Source organism: Lissotriton helveticus, chromosome 4_1 (genome assembly GCF_964261635.1).
Source record: "Lissotriton helveticus chromosome 4_1, aLisHel1.1, whole genome shotgun sequence".
Classification (NCBI taxonomy): Eukaryota; Metazoa; Chordata; class Amphibia; order Caudata; family Salamandridae; genus Lissotriton; species Lissotriton helveticus.
The window spans coordinates 1569353636-1569375151 of NC_136063.1; the positions used below are offsets into that span (position 1 = coordinate 1569353636).

Genomic DNA, 21516 nt, shown 5'->3' on the forward strand with positions numbered 1-21516 from the left:
TCATGTAGGAATTCTGCCGGAAGCAGAGCTTGGAGGACTGGTCCAAAGAAGGCATACTTAGCACTTTATTATCAGTGTTAATCTTCTAGGCTTAAGCAGGACTGCTCTGGATTATCTGGATATCTGGAGTCATCAAAACTAGGAACTGTAGCAAAACGAAATATTGCACAGCGTTGGGGATCCAGAGCCAGTCCCACCCTTGATCAATGGTGCAAAGACATGGACATGGCGATGTTGGCGGAAAATTCAGTGTATATCCATCGAGGTTGCCTGAAAAAGTGGAGGAAGGTATGGGGAAGATGGAACACCTACCGGGGAAATATATGTGAACCCCCCCTGGTGGAAGAATCGGAATCTGATGTTAGCACATGAGGAGTCTATGATGAACGGTCACTTAATGTATGTACTATATGGAGGCACATGGACGCAGGGGACAAAATTGTGAGGTGTGTACTGTGAGACATGCACGAATTAATACATGTATACCAACGGATTTGTATCAATATGTCATGCCTATATAATGTCACGGTTGTACTATGCAAAATGGTTAATAAAAATTGCTTATAAAACCCCCCCAAAAAGCTAGGAATTGGGTTACAAGTTTTCGTCTTAAAGCATCAAACCCAAGAGAATGCTCAGTATAGTGGACCCTTACGAAGCTGAGTCTGAGGTCCTGATTAACATCGATTTGCTCTGACTTCAATCAATCAATCAAACGAGCTTTATTCGATTTCAAGTAATAAAATCATAAAAGCATACATAAAAACAAACTCATCTAAAAACATCTATATACATCGGTCAACTAAATTGCAATGATATTTTCAGACATTTCTTTCCATCATTTAAATCATACTAACAAGCAAGCAGTCCCCGAAATTCAAAAATTGTTTACTTTCCTATTTTTTATCACATTCTTTAAAAACCCTGCCATAGCGCCAATACAATAGGAGCTATCCAACATCTGCAGATAAATGAAGGCAGGCCGACATTGTCTCCATCCTCCCCTTTTTAATAAAGGTTTTAACCACCTTTGCCTCTCTGTAAGATAAAATTTACAAAATAAAACCACATGAATCGTACTTTGTTGCGATACTTTGTCACACGGACAGTGGCATAATTTTCTTGACCAATCATTGATGTTTGGGTATGAAACCAAATGATGTAGAGTTCCGAATCTAAATCTGGCCAGGAGATACCTTTCGTATCTGCTGGGTACGTATTGCAAGTAAGTTTGGATGCTGCATGTGGTTATAATCTGCTGATGGTTAATCACAGTTGGTTTATTCAAGGCAAGGGTTAGCCTATTATCTTCTAAATGTGCCATGATGAGCCCTTTAAATTCTTTGTGTTTGATGACCTGTAGTGAATCAGGCGCAGAAAAATATTCGGGGTGGCCGATGTCATACATAAAATCTTCCACATATTTTAACAATGGAATTTTACGGGTAATGTCTAGCTTTATAGCATCCCTCATTATTTCCCTATTTAATGTAGCATTCTCCGTGGTCCAGATTCTGTGCCATAGGAGGACTGGCTGGGCCCTAACCAAATCAGAGATGTATATGACTCCTAGCTCAGATGGCAGTTAAATACAGATGCGCTATTTGGGACGCTCAATAAAGACCGCTGGATTGGGGTACAGTCTTGAAAGCCCCAAATTCCTGCCCCCATAGAATGCTAAACTCACGCATTTAGAGCGGTAAATCCTCAACATGATTTCCAAGGGCCTTTTCCCCAGCTTTTTAGAAAAATTAAAAAGGGCAGCTATGGATTTCATGTATAAAAGGTTCCTTACCTTAACCGCTGATGCCCAAGAACCTGTCCTCTCAAAAAGAACGCCCAAATAATTAAATGAGTTAGTGGTTTCAACTTTGAATGTTCTTAATTGATCCACAGGACATAATAAAACTTTTCTTGGCGTTTAATCTTAGGCCAAGCCTGTCCATAAAAGAGGAATAAAAAAAAGCTCTCTGCAATCCAATTTGACTGCGGGCCATAAGGACAGCATCATCAGCGTAAAGAAGGGATGCAATAGGGCGAGAATTTACGTAGGCGGGTCCCTGGTATGTGGCACCAACTCCTGCTCTAGAGCGTTGGTATACAGAGAGAACAGGAGTGGTGCCAACACGCAACCCTGCCTTACGCTTTGTTAAATTTTAAAAGGGGCAGTGCACTCTCCCATGCTACCATAGCGGACTTTTGCCCTTGCTCCGGTGTACAAATACTTTAAAAATTGAATTAAAACAGGGTCAACCTTTAGTTCCTATAGCACCCCCATAACTTTTCATGAACTACACAATCAAAAGCTGCTGAGAGGTCTACAAAGGCCAGATAAAACTGCTCGGATTTTGCCTTGGCATATTTACTAATTAAAATACTTAAATTTAAAATCTGCTCGTTTGTGCCTAGACCTTCCTTAAAACCATATTGGACGTCGCTTAGGATATCATTTTCTTCAGTCCATCCCTGCAAACGGTCTAAAATGATCCTGCCTGCCACCTTCATCAGACAGTCCAACAAGGATATCGGACGGTAGCAGCCCGGGTCATTTCGATCTCCCTTTTTGAATATAGGGACAATAATAGATTCGAACCATGTTTTAATGAATTCTTTCTCACAGCATCCTTGTAATACTCTTGTTAAAATGGGACCCCAGACCTCCAAGTTTGCTTTATAGAGGTCTATCGGTATCCCGTCAGGGCTGGCCGCCTTTGCTAGCTTTTACTGCAGCATTGACGTCCTGCAACAAGATGCCAAGTTTGATAGGGACGAAGGATTGTTCCGTATTCAGGGACGCTAGCCTCTCTAGTGTACCCTCATTGGGTTTCTGTATTGCATATACACTGGAGAAAAAATTAATCCAGGTCTGTTCATTAATCGCTAACTCAATGGATGGTACATCCTTTGAGCTCGCAAGAACGGGAGCATTTACCGCCGCCCAAAACTTGGCACTGTCCCTGGACTCTGCGGCATTGATTAGGTCCTTCCATGCTGCATCTTTCAGCTGTTTGATCCTGTGATTCCTAGCTTCTTTTTGCGTTTTCCTATATGCTCTAATCACAGTCTTATCTCTTTCCTCACACTGTAAGGCAGTTTTAACATTTTTAAGGCTGAGTGTGTAGTTCTTATCAAACCAACCTTTCTTATTAGTGGGTGGGCCTTTAGATTTTTAAAATAAAATATCTCTAACTACCCCTGTAATACTATTAAAAGCAATTAAGACCTCATCGTACGTAGGGCTGTCGCTAAGGCAAATTAAAATAGGATCTAACGCCTTAGCCACTATTTCAATACTTAGCTTCACCAGGTCTCTAGCCCCCCAACGGACAGCATACCCGGTCTTCCTACCCAGAGCAATGTCTTGTAACAATGCTAACTTATCACCATTTCTCTTCAACGTCCCACTGGGGACTGTTATATTCACACTCTGGGCCAAGTGGTCACTCATCTCTATGGGATGAGTGTCGTGGATTTTCACAAGGCCTGCAAATCGATTTGGGATTATAATAAAATCTGTGGTCATGTTGGCCCCTCTCCCTATAAAAGTATGTCCAAAATCCACAGCGGGTGTGCACATACGGTTTGAGAAACCCAAGTCGTTCCTAAAAATAGCTTCGTTTAGGAGCTCACCCTTGATGGAATGTTGGAAGTGGAATGGTGGATCATCACCATCCATGGTTAGTCCACAGTTCTCAGTTCCCGCCGCATGGCACAGATTAGTATTAAAATCCCCTCCCCAAATAGGTATAATTTTTAAGTTTGTCTCTGGTCCTGAATGGGAAATATCTTTACTCAGTTTCTCTATTAGGACTCCCAGATTGGTTGTTTCGATAGTATTATAAAAGTTAATCAATTGCAGGGCATAATTATAATCCAACTGCAATAGGACGCTCTGAAAAAGTATTTCTGAACTGATCATCTTACTCCTGTGTGTAACTAATACATTAGATATGTACACACATAACCCACTTTTAGAAATACCACTGAGTGATGGAATGGAGTATGAAAAGTCTTGTAACCATTTATCTGAATACTATCAATCGCCCAGGTCTCTTGGAGACACAGGACGTCAAAATTCATAACAAAAGTCAGCCATACTTGTTAGCCTTATCAGCTCTGACTTACTTTTGCTGTTCTACAATGGTGAAAATCAAAATGAAAAAAATACTTCCAGGCCACTGCCTCCAGATGAGATTATTATCTAGAGGCCTGCTCCAGCGGTAAAGGCCCGAGCCAAAGGTGAGGGCCTTTAACAAGGAAGGGGGTCTTTAATGGCTGGTAGAGCCCTCTACGGAGAGCTCTAATGCTATTATATATAACTATGGCTATTATAAATAAGGCTATTATAACATTCCGCCCCTAAAGGGCAGAATGTTCTAATTTGTAAAATAAAGGCCTCCCAGAGCCCGAGGGGACTGAAATCCCCTCGGGCTCCGTGAGGCCTTTGTTTACAGCTTTTGCTGTGAGCAAACATTGGAATGTTGAGGTACCAGGCTTCTACCAGCCATTAGAAGCCCAGAGCACTCCACTATTTTCAATGGAGCTCCCAACATTCCTATGTTCTAATGAGGCATAAAATGCTTTATTCCTATTACACATAACAGTGAAAGGTTTCTCTATAAGTGTGATATGTCAACATAACAAGTATCTGAAGAGGTGTATAGGTAGTTTGACTTTTTTTGTTTCAGGCGGTTACATACTGGAGTGACAGTTTATGATTTTTGCTGTAGTAATTTGCAGCAATCAGTTGTAGACTAGAGCGCAGCATTTCCACAGAGAGGGAAGCCAAAGTGAAATGAGAGATACATACTCTAATATGGAGATTTTCATACAATTCTCTTGCAGATAACAATCTTTAAAGCAGGTCTATGCATGTAATTGAAGAAGTGCATTCTTGCAGTCCTAAGTCCTGTCGAAGTACTCTAAATGTCTTCTAGGGGAATTTCCTGTCTTACACTACTTTGAGTAGCGAGAGCCACATTCTAGCAGAGGAGCACCCTGCAACAGTATCTTCTGTCTTTTCTAATCCTCAAAGACTCAACCTTTTCTCGAATTCACTGTTTCTCAACTTTTCTTATGTATATTGTGGGCAAGACAGGCAAAATATAAAATTAAGCTTTAGTGAAGAGTAAATTGAACAAGTCACTTCAGAAACAACATGTGTACTCTATTTATTTTCATGCACAGTAAACTCACAGAGACACTGCAATCAAACACTTTACATCACCTTAAAACTACTGAACCAATCACGTAAAAACATACAACGCATAAGTAAACCTACACTCATGCAATCCTCAAGCACAAGTAAAATAATAATTATTGGAAATTTTGAATACAAAAAGTTCAATTGTTGACATCCTTAAAGAAATGTTGCAGATAATAAGGATACTTAGTACAACAGATGAAGCATTTTCCCAAAAAGTGCAAAGTGCTTCCTAAAATACACTTTTTAACCTAATCAAGAAGAGCTGCTAAAAATGTTAAAAATTAGATTACTTTTCTTTTAATAGGTAACAAACATTAACGGAAAGAGGATTAAATATTAAGAATAACGTCTCATCATATGTTATACAGTAAAATGTTTTCCATATTGGTACCAAATATCTATATCTCAAAGATTCTGAGCCTGGACATAAAAAGCAGCACATGAGTTAAGATTTGAGTCATGGCATTACACAATTGGCAACTACGCAGCCCCTGAGTTCCACTAACCTTACTTAACTCATGGATTTACACTTAAATGAAGCAGACCAAACTTAAACCTCATAACGATGGACCTTGCAAGTGTATCTAAATTTGCTTTTAAATAAAGTTGCTTTGTACGATGAGTGACAAGGGAACAATTCAAATTGATTCAATAAATTTTCTTGTACAGGGCCCAACCAAATTGACATCTTTTAAATTGTGTAATTGTTTTAATTTCGAGGAGAGAACAGCAATCGAGTTAGACTAAAAATGTTATCTTTTAAAAGGTCCAGTTGTGTAACAGTGCCAAAATAATTTAGTGAAGTGAATGACTTTTCAAAGTTCTGCATCAAAACTCCCCAAATTAGTATTTTAATGACATCTTCATAACTACTGAAAAGCCTATAGCAAAATGTAAAATTTGACCAGTGGCCCTATGGTTAATGCTAGTCAAGGTCACCTTCTAAACAAATCATTTCTATTGATGATGACCACCCTAGACCTAAATAATATTTCCAGAGTGTTGATTCAATGCCGGCTTAAGTTTTTAGGGCATCAATTGAATGAGCGTCTTCTGCATATAAAACTAATGATGGAATTTTTTAGACTAACGTTTTAGCAATGATAAAATGTCTCTACCTCCCACTGCATTAAAAAAATTCTTTAAACCAAATCCAATTACAGATGCTTTTGAAATGTGCACCTTTACATGGTTAGACCATGTAAGAATACTTGAGATAAGTGTCCCAAGATAATTATAAGTTTGCACAGTGTCCAGTCTAGACCCCTCCTAATACCATTTATATCAAAAATGTAAACCCAAGACCCTCATGACCATAATATTCGTCTTTCCTTTATTCAAACTTAGATTGTCTTTGGAGATCAACCAGTGTTAAAAACATCAAAATTAAGTCACAGCATACATTACTACCGAAATTGGTTTCAACCCAAATTTGGGATGCACGTTTAGCGTGCTAATACACTCTGGAAAATCAGCCAAGTATAGGGAAAATAACGAACGTGTTTTATACTATTTCGGACTAAAATGTAATGAAATTTCTTAAGACAAGAGCACTTTGCACAGACCACCATAGTTTTGCTATTTGAGTCTCCTTTTGTTGTTTTTTTTTTTACAATTTTGATTGGCCAGAGTCTTTCCATGGGTAAATTCTAGATTTTATAGTTGTGTGCGAAGGTTTAGGGAGTACTTAACAAATGTCTTGAACTAAATTCTCAAAATAAGTAATAATAACTTTTCCTAAAAAGGAATGGACACAGGATTGAATATGCAACCTTGAGTTTTGATTTGTAACTGGATCAGTCTCAAAAATCGTATTACCATCAGAGCCTACTTTTAGATGTGCATTTTTCAACCTGAGACCAATTAATAACTGACTAAATATTTATAAGTGTTTCATAGTGCCACGTCAGTTTAACTCCTTGGACGGCCTTATTAGAGAAACTGGTTTGTCTCCAAAACATAATATATCAAAGGCGAGAAATAGATGAATATGTATTTTATTTAAAAGACAAACCACATTCATGTCAGTGACTTCAATGCACTTGGATTAGCCCACCTGCCCATCGGAACAATAATACGTGGAACAATGAATCGTGCTCATGTGTTCGCAGATAACACGCTGACACGCTTCAGAGAGGGACAAAGCCCAACATTTCAAATGTCTTCTTTCTGATCAAACGCACACTCCCGGGAAACCTTACCTGAGAAGTATCACTAAATCTGCATCACAAGAGAGTTTTTCAAGCCCGTGAGTACCTTCTGTTCGAATATAATGGATCTTCTCCCTGAAAAGAGAGAAGCATTGTAGAGTACTCTTAAGATCACCTTTTGGTATTTCCGCCAGAGAAGCTTCCCATTAAGGGCGATGTCCTAGCCATTGAGCAATTCAGCATTTCGAAGTTACATAACTGATAACAATTTATTAAAATCATGCAATGCTATACAGTCATTCTGGTTACATGAGAATACATGTCACCAGAACCCCAATGTTGTATCAATGGGTATAAATGCACGTTATCACTGATTTGTTTTTGTATGAAATGTAAACAGTAATTTTTTAGAGTGCTCATCAGTCATAATTGTCAGAAAGGGAAAATCACAAACTATAAGGAAAAGTGCTACAGCAGTACCCAACCACTTTTAATTCTACCCTTCATAAAGTATTGGCGAAGAACAGCACCGAGCCACACAGAAATCATAATCAGTAGTACCTGAGTGCATGGTTCCGCGCCAAGCTTGGCTGCCGCTCTTGCAGCATCTCAAAGATATTTGGCTGCCGCAGAAATGCAACTATCTTGTCATTGTAAGCTGAAGGGAAAAAAGAAAGATCAAAATGTATATACTATTGAACCAACATTAAGACACGCAACTGATATTTGTGAAAGAGAATTCATCTTTTAATTATTAAAAAGTATCGCTAAAGTATTTCTGAATTTTGAAATAGCTAAAGTTACTTGCTATCTTTGCTTTTTGACAAGTGAACATTTTATTCCTAGGCAAGCTGGAGACCTAATTGTCAAACACGGTGTTCTTTTTACTTATTTACCATTTAAAGAAATGTTTTCTTTTCTTCGTGATAATGCTGGAATGTTTTATTGAATAGTGTGGTCAAGAGGACACATACAGAGTACAGCTTAGTACGTGTGTCTTGTGTAAGTTTGAATAAAGCTGAGAGAAGCTTGTTAGTGACAACGCCTGACAATGTATCGAGCATGTAATTATATCATCTTGCTTTAACCAGATTGGACAGTTTTATGAGAACTGTCTGTAGGTTTGTAAAATGTTAGAATTGTATGTTTTAAATTAGTGCAGTACAAATCAGAGTTCAATATTTCGATGCAGCTTTGAGCACAACAGTTTAGGAAATTTAGAGTACTCTCCAAAGGGAGGAAATTATTTTCTGTTTGTCCTTTCTTCTTGGAGACGGCCTTATGCTAGTTAATCCTCTGATTTATATGATTTTAATACCCTGAATTGCATATTTATTGCAGAATATGCTTTTTGATTATTGATTGATGCTAAACTGGGTTTGCTTTCTGTAGATCAGTAACCTTTATTAAACCTTAATGGTTTCAACTGAATCGTTCGCTGTCCATATTGTGGCGCCTAAAGTGCCTCACATTTATTGAATGTTTGATTTGTTGATCAGACTCAGTTGTGAAACTTGATTCATCTAATAGAGATTTATAGTCCCCCAAATTTTCACATCGAAAAGCGCTAACACTATTAAAATGCATGTCAATTATGCTCTGCTGGAAAGAAAACCTTCTTTGGCAAACTCCTGATGTTGTTTGTCAATATTGTTTTATCCTGTACAATCCACGGATGTCCCTGGGCAACTGGATGCACTCAACTAATCTGTAAAAATGTACAAAATCTAAAAAGAAACATGTTTCTATTTACTTGTGTAATCCAAGAGCTTTCCCAGAGTCACAGAAAAGATATCTATCCATCAAAGTGGGCAAAGATCCCCATGAGGGATACTTATACACCTTATACATGGCTAACACAATGCTGGGCTTAGGGAAGCCCAGACTGACAGCACAATTAACAATAATTACTCATAGATCAATGCAGCAGACCACGCGCACACGATTAGGCCAAAGAATGTCTCTGAGAGTCTGTGATCTGAATGAACTCACTCAATCTTGTCCTGAGGGAACCGTAGCTGTTACACTCGGTATTGCCCAATATTGCACTCTCTATAAATACAAATGGATTCTGTGCTACTGTATTCTGTACTACTGTTGCTCTATTTTGCACAAAAGGAAGTGTATTTTGCATGATGATAATGTTTACATGGGTGGACATGGGTTTAAGGTAGAGTGATTCAGCTTGGACTAGGAGCAGGATAGATTTAGTGCTCCAAATATTGGCAACATTTCAGACCCCGTAATTCTAGGACGATAAACACTAGTAATTGCTATTTGCGTTATTTCACCCCAGTTAATGCTCTGAATGAAATAACACAACTCGTAATGAGGGCCTAACAGTTGGACTCAAGACAGACATTAGCACAATATAGCATGGGTCTTGACCAGTGACCAGATAGATCATCAATTTAGACTAATAGTTTTGTCTATACAATACATACAATTCACATTTGATTTGGCCCTACACTAAGGGGCTCATCATGATCGCGGACGGACTTGAGTCAATCAATTAATCAATCACAGCATTTATATAGCGCACTACTCACCCAAAAGGGACTCAAGGCGCTAGGGAGGGGGGGTCCGCTACTGCTCGAACAGCCAGGTCTTGAGTTGCTTCCTGAAGGCGAGGTGGTCCTGGGTCAGGCGGAGGTGGGTCGGGAGGGAGTTCCATGTCTTGGCGGCGAGGTAGGAGAAGGACCGACCTCCTGTGGTGGCTCTTCAGGTGCGGGGGACGGCGGCGAGGGCGTGACCGGTCGATCGAAGCTGGCGTTTGGGAGCGTAGAAGTTGAGGCGGCTGTTGAGGTATCCCGGGCCTTGGTTGTGTAGGGCTTTGTGTGCGTGGGTGAGGAGTCGAAAGGTGATTCTCTTGTTGACCGGGAGCCAGTGCAGGTTTCTCAGGTGTCCGGAGATGTGGCTGCGACGGGGGATGTCCAGGATGAGATGTGCTGAGGCGTTCTGGATCCGCTGAAGTCTCTTCTGGAGCTTGGCGGTGGTTCCGGCGTAGAGGGAGTTGCCGTAGTCCAGACGGCTGGTGACGAGGGCCTGGGTGACCGTCTTCCTGGTCTCGGTGGGGATCCACCGGAAGATCTTATGTAGCATGCGCAGGATGTTGAAGCACGACGAGGAGACGGCGTTGACTTGTCTGGTCATGGAGAGGGAGGAGTCCAGGATGAAGCCCAGGTTGCGTGCGTGGTCTGTCGGTTTGGGCGCGCTGCCCAGGGCGGGGGGCCACCAGGAGTCGTCCCAGGCGGAGGGTAAGGATCCCAGGATGAGGACTTCCGTCTTGTCCAAGTTCAGTTTCAGGCGGCTGTTCTTCATCCATTCGGCTACCTCTTTCATCCCTTCGTGTAGGTTGTCTTTGGCGGTGGCGGGGTCGTTGGTGAGGGAGAGGATCAGCTGGGTGTCGTCGGCGTAGGAGATGATGTTGAGGTTGTGCTGGCGTGCGATGTCAGTGAGGGGGCCCATGTAGACGTTGAAGAGGGTTGGACTGAGCGAGGAGCCTTGAGGGACGCCGCAGATGACTTCGGTGGCTTCCGATCTGAACGGAGGGAGGCGGACTCTCTGTGTTCTTCCGGCGAGGAAGGAGATGATCCACTCCATTGCCTTCTCCTGGACTCCGACGTTGCTGAGGCGCTGTACTAGGGTACGGTGGCAGACCGTGTCGAAGGCCGCGGAGAGGTCTAGGAGGATGAGGGCCGCTGTTTCTCCGTTGTCGAGCAGGGCACGGATGTCATCGGTGGCTGCGATCAGGGCGGTTTCGGTGCTGTGGTTTGCCCGGAAGCCAGACTGCGAGGGGTCGAGGGATCCGTTCGTCTCGAGGAAGGCGGCCAGCTGCTTGTTGACGGTCTTCTCGATGATTTTTGCCGGAAACGGGAGCAGCGAGATGGGGCGGTAGTTCTTGAGGTCGGTGGGGTCGGCTGATGGCTTCTTGAGTAGGGCGCTGAGTTCGGCGTGCTTCCAGCTCTCCGGGAAGGTAGTGGTGTCGAAAGAGGCGTTGATGATGTCCCGCAGGTGGGGTGCGATGACAGCGTCGGCCTTGTTGAAGACGTGGTGAGGGCAGGGGTCGGTCGGAGATCCGGAGTGGATGGAGTTCATCGTGCGGATGGTGTCTTCGGTGTTGATCGGAGTCCAGGCGCGGAGGGTGGTGGTGGGGAGCGGTGGTTCGGTCGTGGCGTGCGTCGGTTGAGTGCTGAAGCTGTTGTGTATGTCCGCGATCTTGTTGTGGAAGTAGGAGGCGAGGGAGTTGCAGAGGTCTTGCGAAGGGGTGATGTCGTTGTTTCCGGCGTTGAGGTTGTAGAGCTCTTTGACGATGTTGAAGAGTTCCTTGCTGTTGTGTGCGTTGTTGTCCAGTCGTTCCTTGAATGTGGTTTTCTTGGTGGCGCGGATGAGTTGGTGGTACTTTCGGGTGGCGAGCTTGAGGGCAGCCATGTTGTCCGGAGTTGGGTCTCTGCGCCAGGTTCTCTCGAGGGCTCGGCAGTTGTTCTTGGAGTTCTTGAGTTCGTCGGTGAACCATGGGGCTTTCTTGCTGCCGGGTCAGCTAGGCGGGGTCCTCAGGGGGGCGAGGTCGTCAGCGCAGTCGCTGATCCACTTCGTGAGGTTGGTGGCCGCTTGGCTGGGGTTAGTTGCTCTGGTGGGTGGGTTCTTGCTCAGGGACGTCGCGAGCTGGTCGGCTGTGATCTTGTTCCAGCTTCGGCGTGCAACCTGTTGTTGGCGGTGGTGGATCGTGGTCCTTCTGAAGCTGAAGTGGACGCAGCTGTGGTCCGTCCAGTGGAGTCCGGTGGCGTGGCTGAAGACGATGTCCTTGCTGGATGAGAAGACGGGGTCGAGTGTGTGTCTGGCGTAGTGGGTGGGGGTGTTGACCAGCTGCTTGAGTCCGAGGTTGGCGAGGTTGTTCAGCAGGGTGGTGGTGTTGCGGTCGTTGTTGTTCTCCAGGTGGAAGTTGAGGTCCCCGAGGAGGATGTAGTCAGCGGAGAGGAGTGCGTGTGGGCTGATGAAGTCGGCGATGTCTTCGCTGAATTGTGTGCGTTGTCCCGGGGGTCTGTAGATGAGGGTGCCTCTGAGGGTGGTCTTGGGGTTGATGTGGACCTGGAAGTGCAAGTGTTCGGCGGTAGTCAGGGTATCGTCAGTGTTGGTCGTGATGCGGATGGTGTTCCTGTGGATGATGGCGATGCCTCCTCCGGTCTGGTTGATGCGGTCCCTTCGGATGATCTTGTAGCCGTCTGGGATAGCGATGGCGATGTCGGGCGCTGAAGAGGCGTTCATCCAGGTTTCCGTGAGGAATGCGACGTCTGGTGAGGTGGTGTCGAGCAGGTTCCAGAGCTCGACGGCGTGTCTGTGGACGGAGCGGGTGTTGAGCAGGATGCACTTGAGGTGGCTGCTGTTGTTGCTCGTCTTGGTCTTGGTGGGTGTGGGTGTAGTGCAGGTCCGGATGCAGGTGAACTTGCAGGAGCAGCAGCTGAAGGGTCCGTGGGTGCGTCTCGGGGTGGCTCGGTAGCATCCCGGGAATCGGTCGGTGTTGAGTGCGATGAGGGTGGCGGTGTCGTACTTCCGGCGGGTGGGCTGGTGACTGCGGGGGCCAGGGGTACTGGCACTGGGCGCGGTCCAGGCGCGGACGGGCGCAGACGGGCTTACCTTTGGCGCACCTTCGGCGCTCATTCGGTGCTCCCGCTGCGCGCGTCCGCTGCGCGGTCGCTCTGGGGGCGTCATAAGTGAGGAGCCGGGAGGGCGGGTCATCTGGGTGGCAGGAGCGGGGCGGCCAATGGGCAGGAGGGGGGCGGAGACGCCGGGGGGCAGTGGCGGGAAGGAGGGCAGCTCGAGGGAGCGAGCAGGAGGAGGAGGGCAGAACAAGGGGTACAGAAGGCAAAAAAGGGGGAGGCAAGTGAGCAAAGGCGAGGGAGAACAGGTTAAGAACCGGGGGGAAACAGGAGAGAGAACAAGTGGAGGCAAGTTACACAGCGGGGGGAACAGGTGAAGATACGAGTGGGGGCAAGCTTACAAAACGGGCGGAAAACGGGAGAAAATACCAGGGGGGCTAGTGGACAGTACAAAGCAGCAGGCGCACAGATAACACAGGGGGGAAACAGGCACGCCGCAGCAGACAAACAGCGGCGAAAACGGGGGTGTGCGAAGGCAGTGCGCGGCACTCAGCAGGGCAGGGTCCTGGCCACGGCGGGCAGGAGCGGCGGAGGTGGGGCGACCTCACCTGGAACAGGCTCGAGTGGTCGCTGCTCACCTCTGTGCACAGTCCCCTTAAGTGAGGAGCCGGGAGGGCGGGTCAGCTGGGTGGCGGGAGCGGGGCGGCCAATGGGCAGGGGGGGGGCGGAGACGCCGGGGGGCAGTGGCGGGAGGGAGGGCGGCTCGAGGGAGCGAGCAGGAGGGGGAGGGCAGCACAAGGGGTACAGAAGGCAAAAAAGGGGGAGGCAAGTGAGCAAAGGCGAGGGGGGACAGGTTAAGAACCGGGGGGAAACAGGAGAGAGAACAAGTGGAGGCAAGTTACACAGCGGGGGGAACAGGTGAAGATACGAGTGGAGGCAAGCTTACAAAACGGGCGGAAAACGGGAGAAAATACCAGGGGGGCTAGTGGACAGTACAAAGCAGCAGGCGCACAGATAACACAGGGGTAAAACAGGCACGCCGCAGCAGACAAACAGCGGCGAAAACGGGGGTGTGCGAAGGCAGTGCGCGGCACTCAGCAGGGCAGGGTCCTGGCCACGGGGGGCAGGAGCGGCGGAGGTGGGGCGACCTCACCTGGAACAGGCTCGAGCGGTCGCTCCAGGCTGAGTCTGTCCGCGACCATCGAGGAGGAGGGAACCTCCGCATGGCCTGCGGAGTTCCCTCCTCTCCAATTAGGATGTGACCGCCACCCTGGCGGTCACAATCTCTATTTTTAACAGAGCGGCGGGTGCAGCTTCAAGCTGTACCCGCCGCAATGTTAAAAATGCATACATTGCATTTGTATGCAGAAAGCGGCAGGCACCGTGCGGTGCCTGCCGATTACTGCATACAAATGCAGGGGGGTACCATAGGTATCCCCCATGTGCACCCCCCACCCCTCCTTCACTGCGGGGGCCCACAACGGGCCCCCGCAGTGAAGCTCCGTATGCTTTTTCACAGCGGTAAACCCCCCGTGGAAAAGCATTTCTTTTTGGGCATCCTAATATGGCTGGCGGTGTCTGAGAGACACCGCCACCATATTAGGGCTTTTCCGCCGCGGTTGTAAGCCAACCGCGGCGGAAAAGCTGCGGACGTAAACCTGGACCCACCAGCCATCCTAATGTGGCGGTGGGTCTTTGGTGGGTCCGCAGCGGTTTTTCCGTATCCTCCGGGCCGGCGGTGGATTCCGCCGGCCTGGAGGATATGGAAAAAACGGTATCCTAATCTGCCCCTAAGTGTTCATGTTAAGTCTGACTCCAGAAAATTAAAAAGTCTGCGTGGTAGGTACACTATTTATAGTTTCTAGGAAAAATTTCAATTAAAATAATTTTTTTAAGAAGCCTTGAACACCTGTATCCATTTTTGTACACCTATTGAGTGATCAGCGAAAGCTGTGGAACTGAATTTTGGCCTATATGTACCAATGCATTTTCCCATGACACAGAATGGGAAAACCCTTGTATGCATCAGGCCCTGTGTACTTTCTTGTACTTCTGTTAAAAGTAATAATGACTCCCTAATGCATGCTAATGCAAATGAGGCTGGCAAATAATTACGCTCTCAGACATTTTGCGAAAGGATACCACTGACTGCAAAAAGAATACAGATTCACTCACCCAGTGGCACAGCCTCTTGTTGATGCTGGTTTCGAATGGCTGACACCAGGCTATGACCAGGCCTGGCTAACAAAGAAGCACCTCTACTCCGAGAGACTTCAGATGCCTTCAAACAGCAAAGAAGAAGCAATGTAAATTATCAGTAAAAGTTAACACGTCTATGCATAGAGAGTTCATACGATCCGAAATTGGTGGCTTACAGAAGCTAGCACTCAACATTACTATCTGTCACCATGGAGAAACCAAACAAAAGTTTGATAGGTATATTATACAAGCATGCTATATGGACCCTTAGTGAACACAAAGTGGAATGGAGGAGGACATCTGGACAACAACTTTTTACACTTTCGAGTATTTAAGCCATGATTGTGCCCCATACTCCCTAGGATGTCATAGTTTGTAGGAAAATTGTTAGGGTGAGATCATGTTTCATCTCATGTTTTCACAGGAAAGTTGCTAGTAAGGTTTGCAACACTTGTGCTGTATCTGGAGAGTTGTAATCTCTCACATCCTCTTCAATCACTCACATTGAACATATACTTGTCCTACTAATCCTCTCCTATTGGCTAGTCCATCTCATTGGCCTGGTTGTGGGCGAGTCTGTAGGTGGCCTCACAATTAATTGGAATCTTCTTATTATTAGAGGACATTTTGTGGCGTAGGGCCCCAGTTATTAGATACCAACATGTGTGCTGTGTCATAATGATGCTATTGAATAAGTGCATAATATCATTCTATGGTTGATGATATGAAGTAATCTATCGCAGTGGATTGCCATTCCTCCTTTTACTATGCCATTACTACAATGTGGACATTTGGAAGGAGACTAAATGGCTGCAGTCAGATGGCAGTAAAAATAAAGCATTTTCATTTTCACCATCAAGAAATGTGCTGCTAACAAACTTAGTTCATCCCCTCCCTAATTTTGTTAACACCTCAATTGAAGAACAAGGTAAAGAAGAACAAGGGTGTATACTTAGATAGTGAGGTTTCATTAAGAACACGTCAGGATGGAAGTGAAGAAGGTTTAAGGTCTCGTTCACTGATTAAGTAAAATCCTATCCCAGTGTGGTGCTAAGTGCCATCACACCAAGACTACATTAGACTATTGTCGTAGATTTTCCTCTGTCTTACGGAGGGCCTCTGTGATTCGCAAGTAATAAACACTGAATGGGGTTGTCAGGCTCTTTGGTGATCTGAAAAGGAGCTGCATGTTCCTGGTCACCTTATGACGTTGCATTGCATACTGACCGCATAACGAAGAATTAAACTCAAAACAGTAAGGGGCAGCTTTATCAATGAGTTGCGCCTCCTCTGACCAGCTATCTCTTTGCCTTTATTGTATTATTCTGAATTGGCAGGAGGATGGAAACCTCATGAAAGTGTGAAGTTGATGGCGAATAATGTACATATAAAGTTTGGCAGCTGGAGGAGAAGGGGGAGTTTAAGGTCTGAGTCCAAGTCTCCATCTATTTCTTCGGCTGAATGCCTCCACCACAGTGCGTTATTTTTACGCCCACTCTTCTCTTTTATTGGGATCAGATTTATATCAATATAATTTTCTTGGATTGGTGTTTAACGAGTGACTGGTGCCTCTTAGTCCTGAGACAAGATCTCAATAGAGCTTTAGAACCCAAGTGCTCTGCATGGACAGGACTGAAGAGGGCACCAATGTGAAGGAGGCTGCCTGAAAAGGCACTTCTGCCTACCTTCAACCAAGAAGATAAATGCGTTACTTCCCATTTGTGGAGACCATTACATAATGGGTGGCAGGTCTCTTTATCTGCATTGAACCTCTAGGGTTAATAACATGGGCTCCCGAACCAGGAACTGTGGCCAAAGAACATACAAATGGGTAAATATGAGAACTCCTGACTCCAGCCACTCCTAAATAGAAAGCCATGAGCTCTACGACGGAATGATGTATGCAAGGGTTTGACTGGGGTCCTCTGTTACTTCTCTATCATACTTTTACGGCTGGTGCATATTGATCAATTGATGGTACTAGTGTGTTGTGAGACAAAGAGACCTGATATCCCAAATCCTCTGACCACTGTGTGCTCTCCTTTAAAAAAAAGAAAAAAGAGACTACTTGTGAAACCCAGGAAGATGGAGATAATCTCCCCACTAGAGTTACAGACCACCAGCTTCAGCGTTGTCTCCCTAAACATGAAAACCTGCAGGCAATGGCTGGTGGGTTGTCCTCTGAGCCGTCTGCCTCCAGGAACAATGGATGGTATCCTTTGCAGTGTGTTGGAAATGGGATTCCCCGTTGGCTGAGGGTTGCACCAAAGCCAAGTAGGAACCCCTCTCCCACGTAAAAGAGGAGAGGTACCCTCCCTGAGAAACGCCTGCTCCCCCTTGTAGTGCTGTAGCCTGGGCAGACAGGCTTACCTCTTAGATAGCGTGCCAAGCATTTATGACCATGTACAGTGATAGAAGAGACCCACTACAGACGGATGGTACACAGAGGTCATGTAAAAATATCTGATTCTTTATGTACATTTGCTACAAGACTAATAAAGATAACAGTCCACGGTATTACTTTCAAACGAGGCTTAGGTGACTTTTTACAAAGACGGGGGCTGGAATAGTTCAGTTTAGTTTAGGTAAGTTCTTTACACAGTGCCACCTCTACTCACAGGATCCTGGACATGTGTGAAGTAGCAAGGAGAGCCGGGCTCCAAAAGGGGAGGACGAACTGGTCCCGTTGAGGTGAGGCCTAGATGTGTCAATCTCTGTGCAGAGCTGCCCCAGGCCGACACGTGGTGGCCCCGATGCCGTTCCCCTCAGGTAGATACCAGGCCAGGGGTGGTTTAGACCCAGGCCCTGTCCGCTGGGGCGGGTGTACAAACAGAGAGTACCCCCTCAGCTGAGGCAACGCGGACAAAGAACAGGGCCCCTTCAGCTGGGGCGACGTACAAAAAAGCAGGGATGCGCACTGGCTGGTGCGGGTGGCCGGTACGAGGCATACAGGACGATTGGGTGCAGCTAGTCCGTCGCTGCGTGTACGGTGCGGGTGAGGAGTATGAGGGTACTCTGGTGACCAGCTGTTGATGGGATGCGATGCGCACCGGCGGGTGCAGGCAGCCAATATGAGGCGTTCTTGATGCTGGGGAAGGCTGCGACACAATGTGCACCAGCGGGTGCGTGCAGCCAGTACGAGGCGTACTTGAGGATCCCAGACAGGCTGAAGGATGATGCACACCGGCGGGTGCGGGCAGTGAGTACGGGGCGTACTCTGCTGATCAGGAAGGCTGGAAATGCAAAGCGCACCGGCGGGTGCGTGCAGCGAGTATGAGGCATACTCGGCTGATCAGGAAGGCTGGAAATGCGAAGCGCACCGGCGGGTGCGTGCAGTGAGTACGAGGCATACTCTGCTGATATTTGCGATTCGATGAGGAAGACGGGCTTGAGCCGCGATGAGGTCAGCAGGGCTCGTGAAGAATCTGCATAGTCTGGAGCCGCGACGAGGTCAGCGGGGCTCTGGAAGAATTTGCGTAGTCTGGAGCCACGACGAGGTCAGCAGGGCTCTGGAAGAATTTGCGTAGTCTGGAGCCGCGACGAGATCAGCAGGGCTCTGGAAGAATTTGCGTAGTTTGGCGCCACGACGAGGTCAGCAGGGCTCTGGAAGAATTTGCGTAGTCTGGAGCCGCGACGAGGTCAGCAGGGCTCCTGAAGCAGTTGTGTTCTGCACTTCCAGTCTGCCGGTGACGAGGGGTCACTGGAAAGTACTCCAGCGGCGGCTGGCACTCCAAACCCACAGCAAGGGGTTTCAGGGGAAGGCAGGAAGGTGAAGTCTACTGTTCCTGAGACTTCAGTCAGGGGGCCAGCTCAGTTCCAGGCCCTTGGAGATCTTCCTTTCCTCAAGTCTTGAAGTAAAAGTCTTTTTCCTTAAAGTTCTCTCAACCTGCAGTCTTGCAGGCATCTTGAGTCTTTCCCAAGGTAGTCTGCCCCTCTAGTGCCAGGGTCTTTCCTTTATACAAAAAATTGCCTTTGATGTCTTTGATGTTAGCAGGGAGATCCCCTTCCCCTATCCTGGTTGTGGGTGTCGTCTGTCATGGGACACCTAACTCTTTGAAGCAGGAAGGCAGGGTCATCAGTCGCCCAGCAGGACGGGGAGTCAGCATTGTGGAGGACAGGACACAGCCCAGAAACCACTCCTCCCCCCTAATCTAAAATGCAGACAGCTAACACCAGATGCTGGAGTTTCCCCAGGCCCTGTCACTATCTCCAGACGGGGAATACACATTCCGGCAGTAGCACACAGCAAGATTGTATGAGGAATCAGTCACTTCCCAGAAGTACTATTTCCCAACTTAGAATTTAGAAATCATCCATCCTAAAGAAGGTATTAATCAATTCGGATTTCAGGGATGCTAGTCTCGCATCTTTACCACGTTCCCTGGGGTAGATAGATCATCAGAGGTAATAATAAAACCTGCCCCATCTGGCCTAGGGGAGGCAGGTATCCTTACAGTCATAAAACGAAAATGGTGGTAACTCATTACTAGGTCATGCCACACACATCAGGGCACGACCTCCTTCAGCTGCCAATGCACCCTGCCCAAGGGCCGACCATAAGGGCGTCTGATAGGTAGCAAAGGAACCCAATTAGGTTAGAGAAAGGGGTAATGTCTCACAAAGTTTAGGGGTCAGCCTTTAAAAGAGGGCCAGGTCCAACACAACCCCCTTCCAGCCAAACGCAGGGGAGAACAATCACTACCAGGATGGGCTTCCCTGTGGTGGGCGATAGAACATGGAGCCTGGCCCACAACAGCCTACTCCAGTCCTAGGCCCAATGAAAACAGTATTCTCACTTGGGGACACCATCTGTGTAGTACATAATCCTTGCTTGCTCAGAGGGCTGTCCCCACACACCCACAGTACACGCACAGCTAATACAGGGTGGTTGCCTAGTCCACCCCCTATCAACCAAGACCACCAACTATTGTGGCCACTGACAGCTATCAGTGGTGAGAGCCAGGCCTCCCACCTGCTAGACTTCTCTACTGCTGGGGATGGTGGAGAGTGGGGGGGCAGAAGCCCCAGGGGCTTGGTACCTTCTTTCCACTCCCCCCCCTGTTAGGTCAGGTATGACCACCTGACACCGACCGACCAGCCCTGGGCCCTTGCCCAGCTGCCGGCTAGGAGGCTGAGGTGGGCGGTCCCACACCCAGGTCTCCTCCTCTAGGGGGTTCTGCATCCTCCAACCGGGAGAGATGCCCCCAGAACGCAATTCACTCATCAGTCCAGTACTTTCCTCTTGCAATTGAACCATTAACCTGGTGTCCAAACCCCCAGGTGCAACCAGGGGCAGAGGCGAGGTCTCTCTCCCTCTGCACCCCCTTCCAGATGTTTGCATACTCCCAATTGGAGTGGTACCCCTGGGTCCAAAACTGATCAGGACATTGTTTACCGTTACCCTTCCCCCCAGGTCAGGCAGCCCCTGAACCTGGCTTCCGGATTTAAGGGCTGAACCCTCCAATTGAGCACTCATCTGGTGCACCAGGACTTCCTGGGCAGCACTCCTGCCCCCATTCTCACCTCTCAGCCTGGACTTTTGCACCCTCCCGACTGGAGTGGTACTGCCACACACCAGAACTACGGGAGCCCTACGTACTGGTGCTCCACATCCTACTATTACTGGGGGATCCCCCCAAACGCCTCTCCAGATCCTCTGGAACCTAAAAAAAGATTTGCTTCCACTGGGGGTTCTCTGAGGACAGAGAACTTGTTTTCTGACAGGTGTCGGAATATCTCTGGAACATAAGTACTTAAACTATGTTCTCTCACATTTAAATCAGGCTTTTGCCCCCGCCTACCCTTCACCAAATCTAGCAGTGCTCCACATACAGACTCCACACCATTCTCCTGATATTGGCTGGACAGTCCCGAGCTGTCCTTTAACCCACACTCTTCTGGGCTGACCTTACTTTCTGGTACCAGGCCCGTAATCATGGGAGAAGCCCTCTCCCTGTACCCCTCTTCTGGAGTCAGTAGAGTGCCCCAATCACTTGAACCACCAACCCCTGGGTCAGTCCCTGAATCCCTCTCAAGTACCCTGAGTCCCACAGGAGCTATCTCATCCCCTCGTTTCCCCGGGTGTGGGTCGCTCCCCTCCCTCAAGTGGGGTTGCCCATCTCTTGGTATATGTATTACACTCCTTGCCCTATTTGCTACAGGGTTGCGGCCCTTATCTGGTCTGAGCTCCACTTCCAACTCAGTACTGGAAAAAAAATCGCCGCCACCCGCTGGGCTGAATCCTTCCTCCAGTTCAGCATCTAGGAATAAGATTTTGCGGCCACCAGCCGGGTCGTACTTCACTACAAATTTAGCACAAAAGACGAATTTCTGCTGCCACCAACTGGGCTGAACTCCTCTTCCA

At 47.1% G+C, this 21516-nt stretch overlaps 1 protein-coding gene across 1 annotated transcript in view; it reads right to left on the minus strand.

Moving 5' to 3' along the window:
- The window catches only part of HECW1 (HECT, C2 and WW domain containing E3 ubiquitin protein ligase 1), a 624284-nt gene that overhangs the window by 111582 nt on the left and 491186 nt on the right, over positions 1-21516 (minus strand). The window contains exons 15-17 of the mRNA XM_078688193.1: positions 15129-15234; positions 7918-8014; positions 7408-7491 (exon numbers count right to left, since the gene is read on the minus strand). Coding sequence (XP_078544319.1) covers positions 7408-7491; positions 7918-8014; positions 15129-15234 — 287 coding nt within the window. The remainder of the gene's footprint in view (positions 1-7407; positions 7492-7917; positions 8015-15128; positions 15235-21516) is intronic.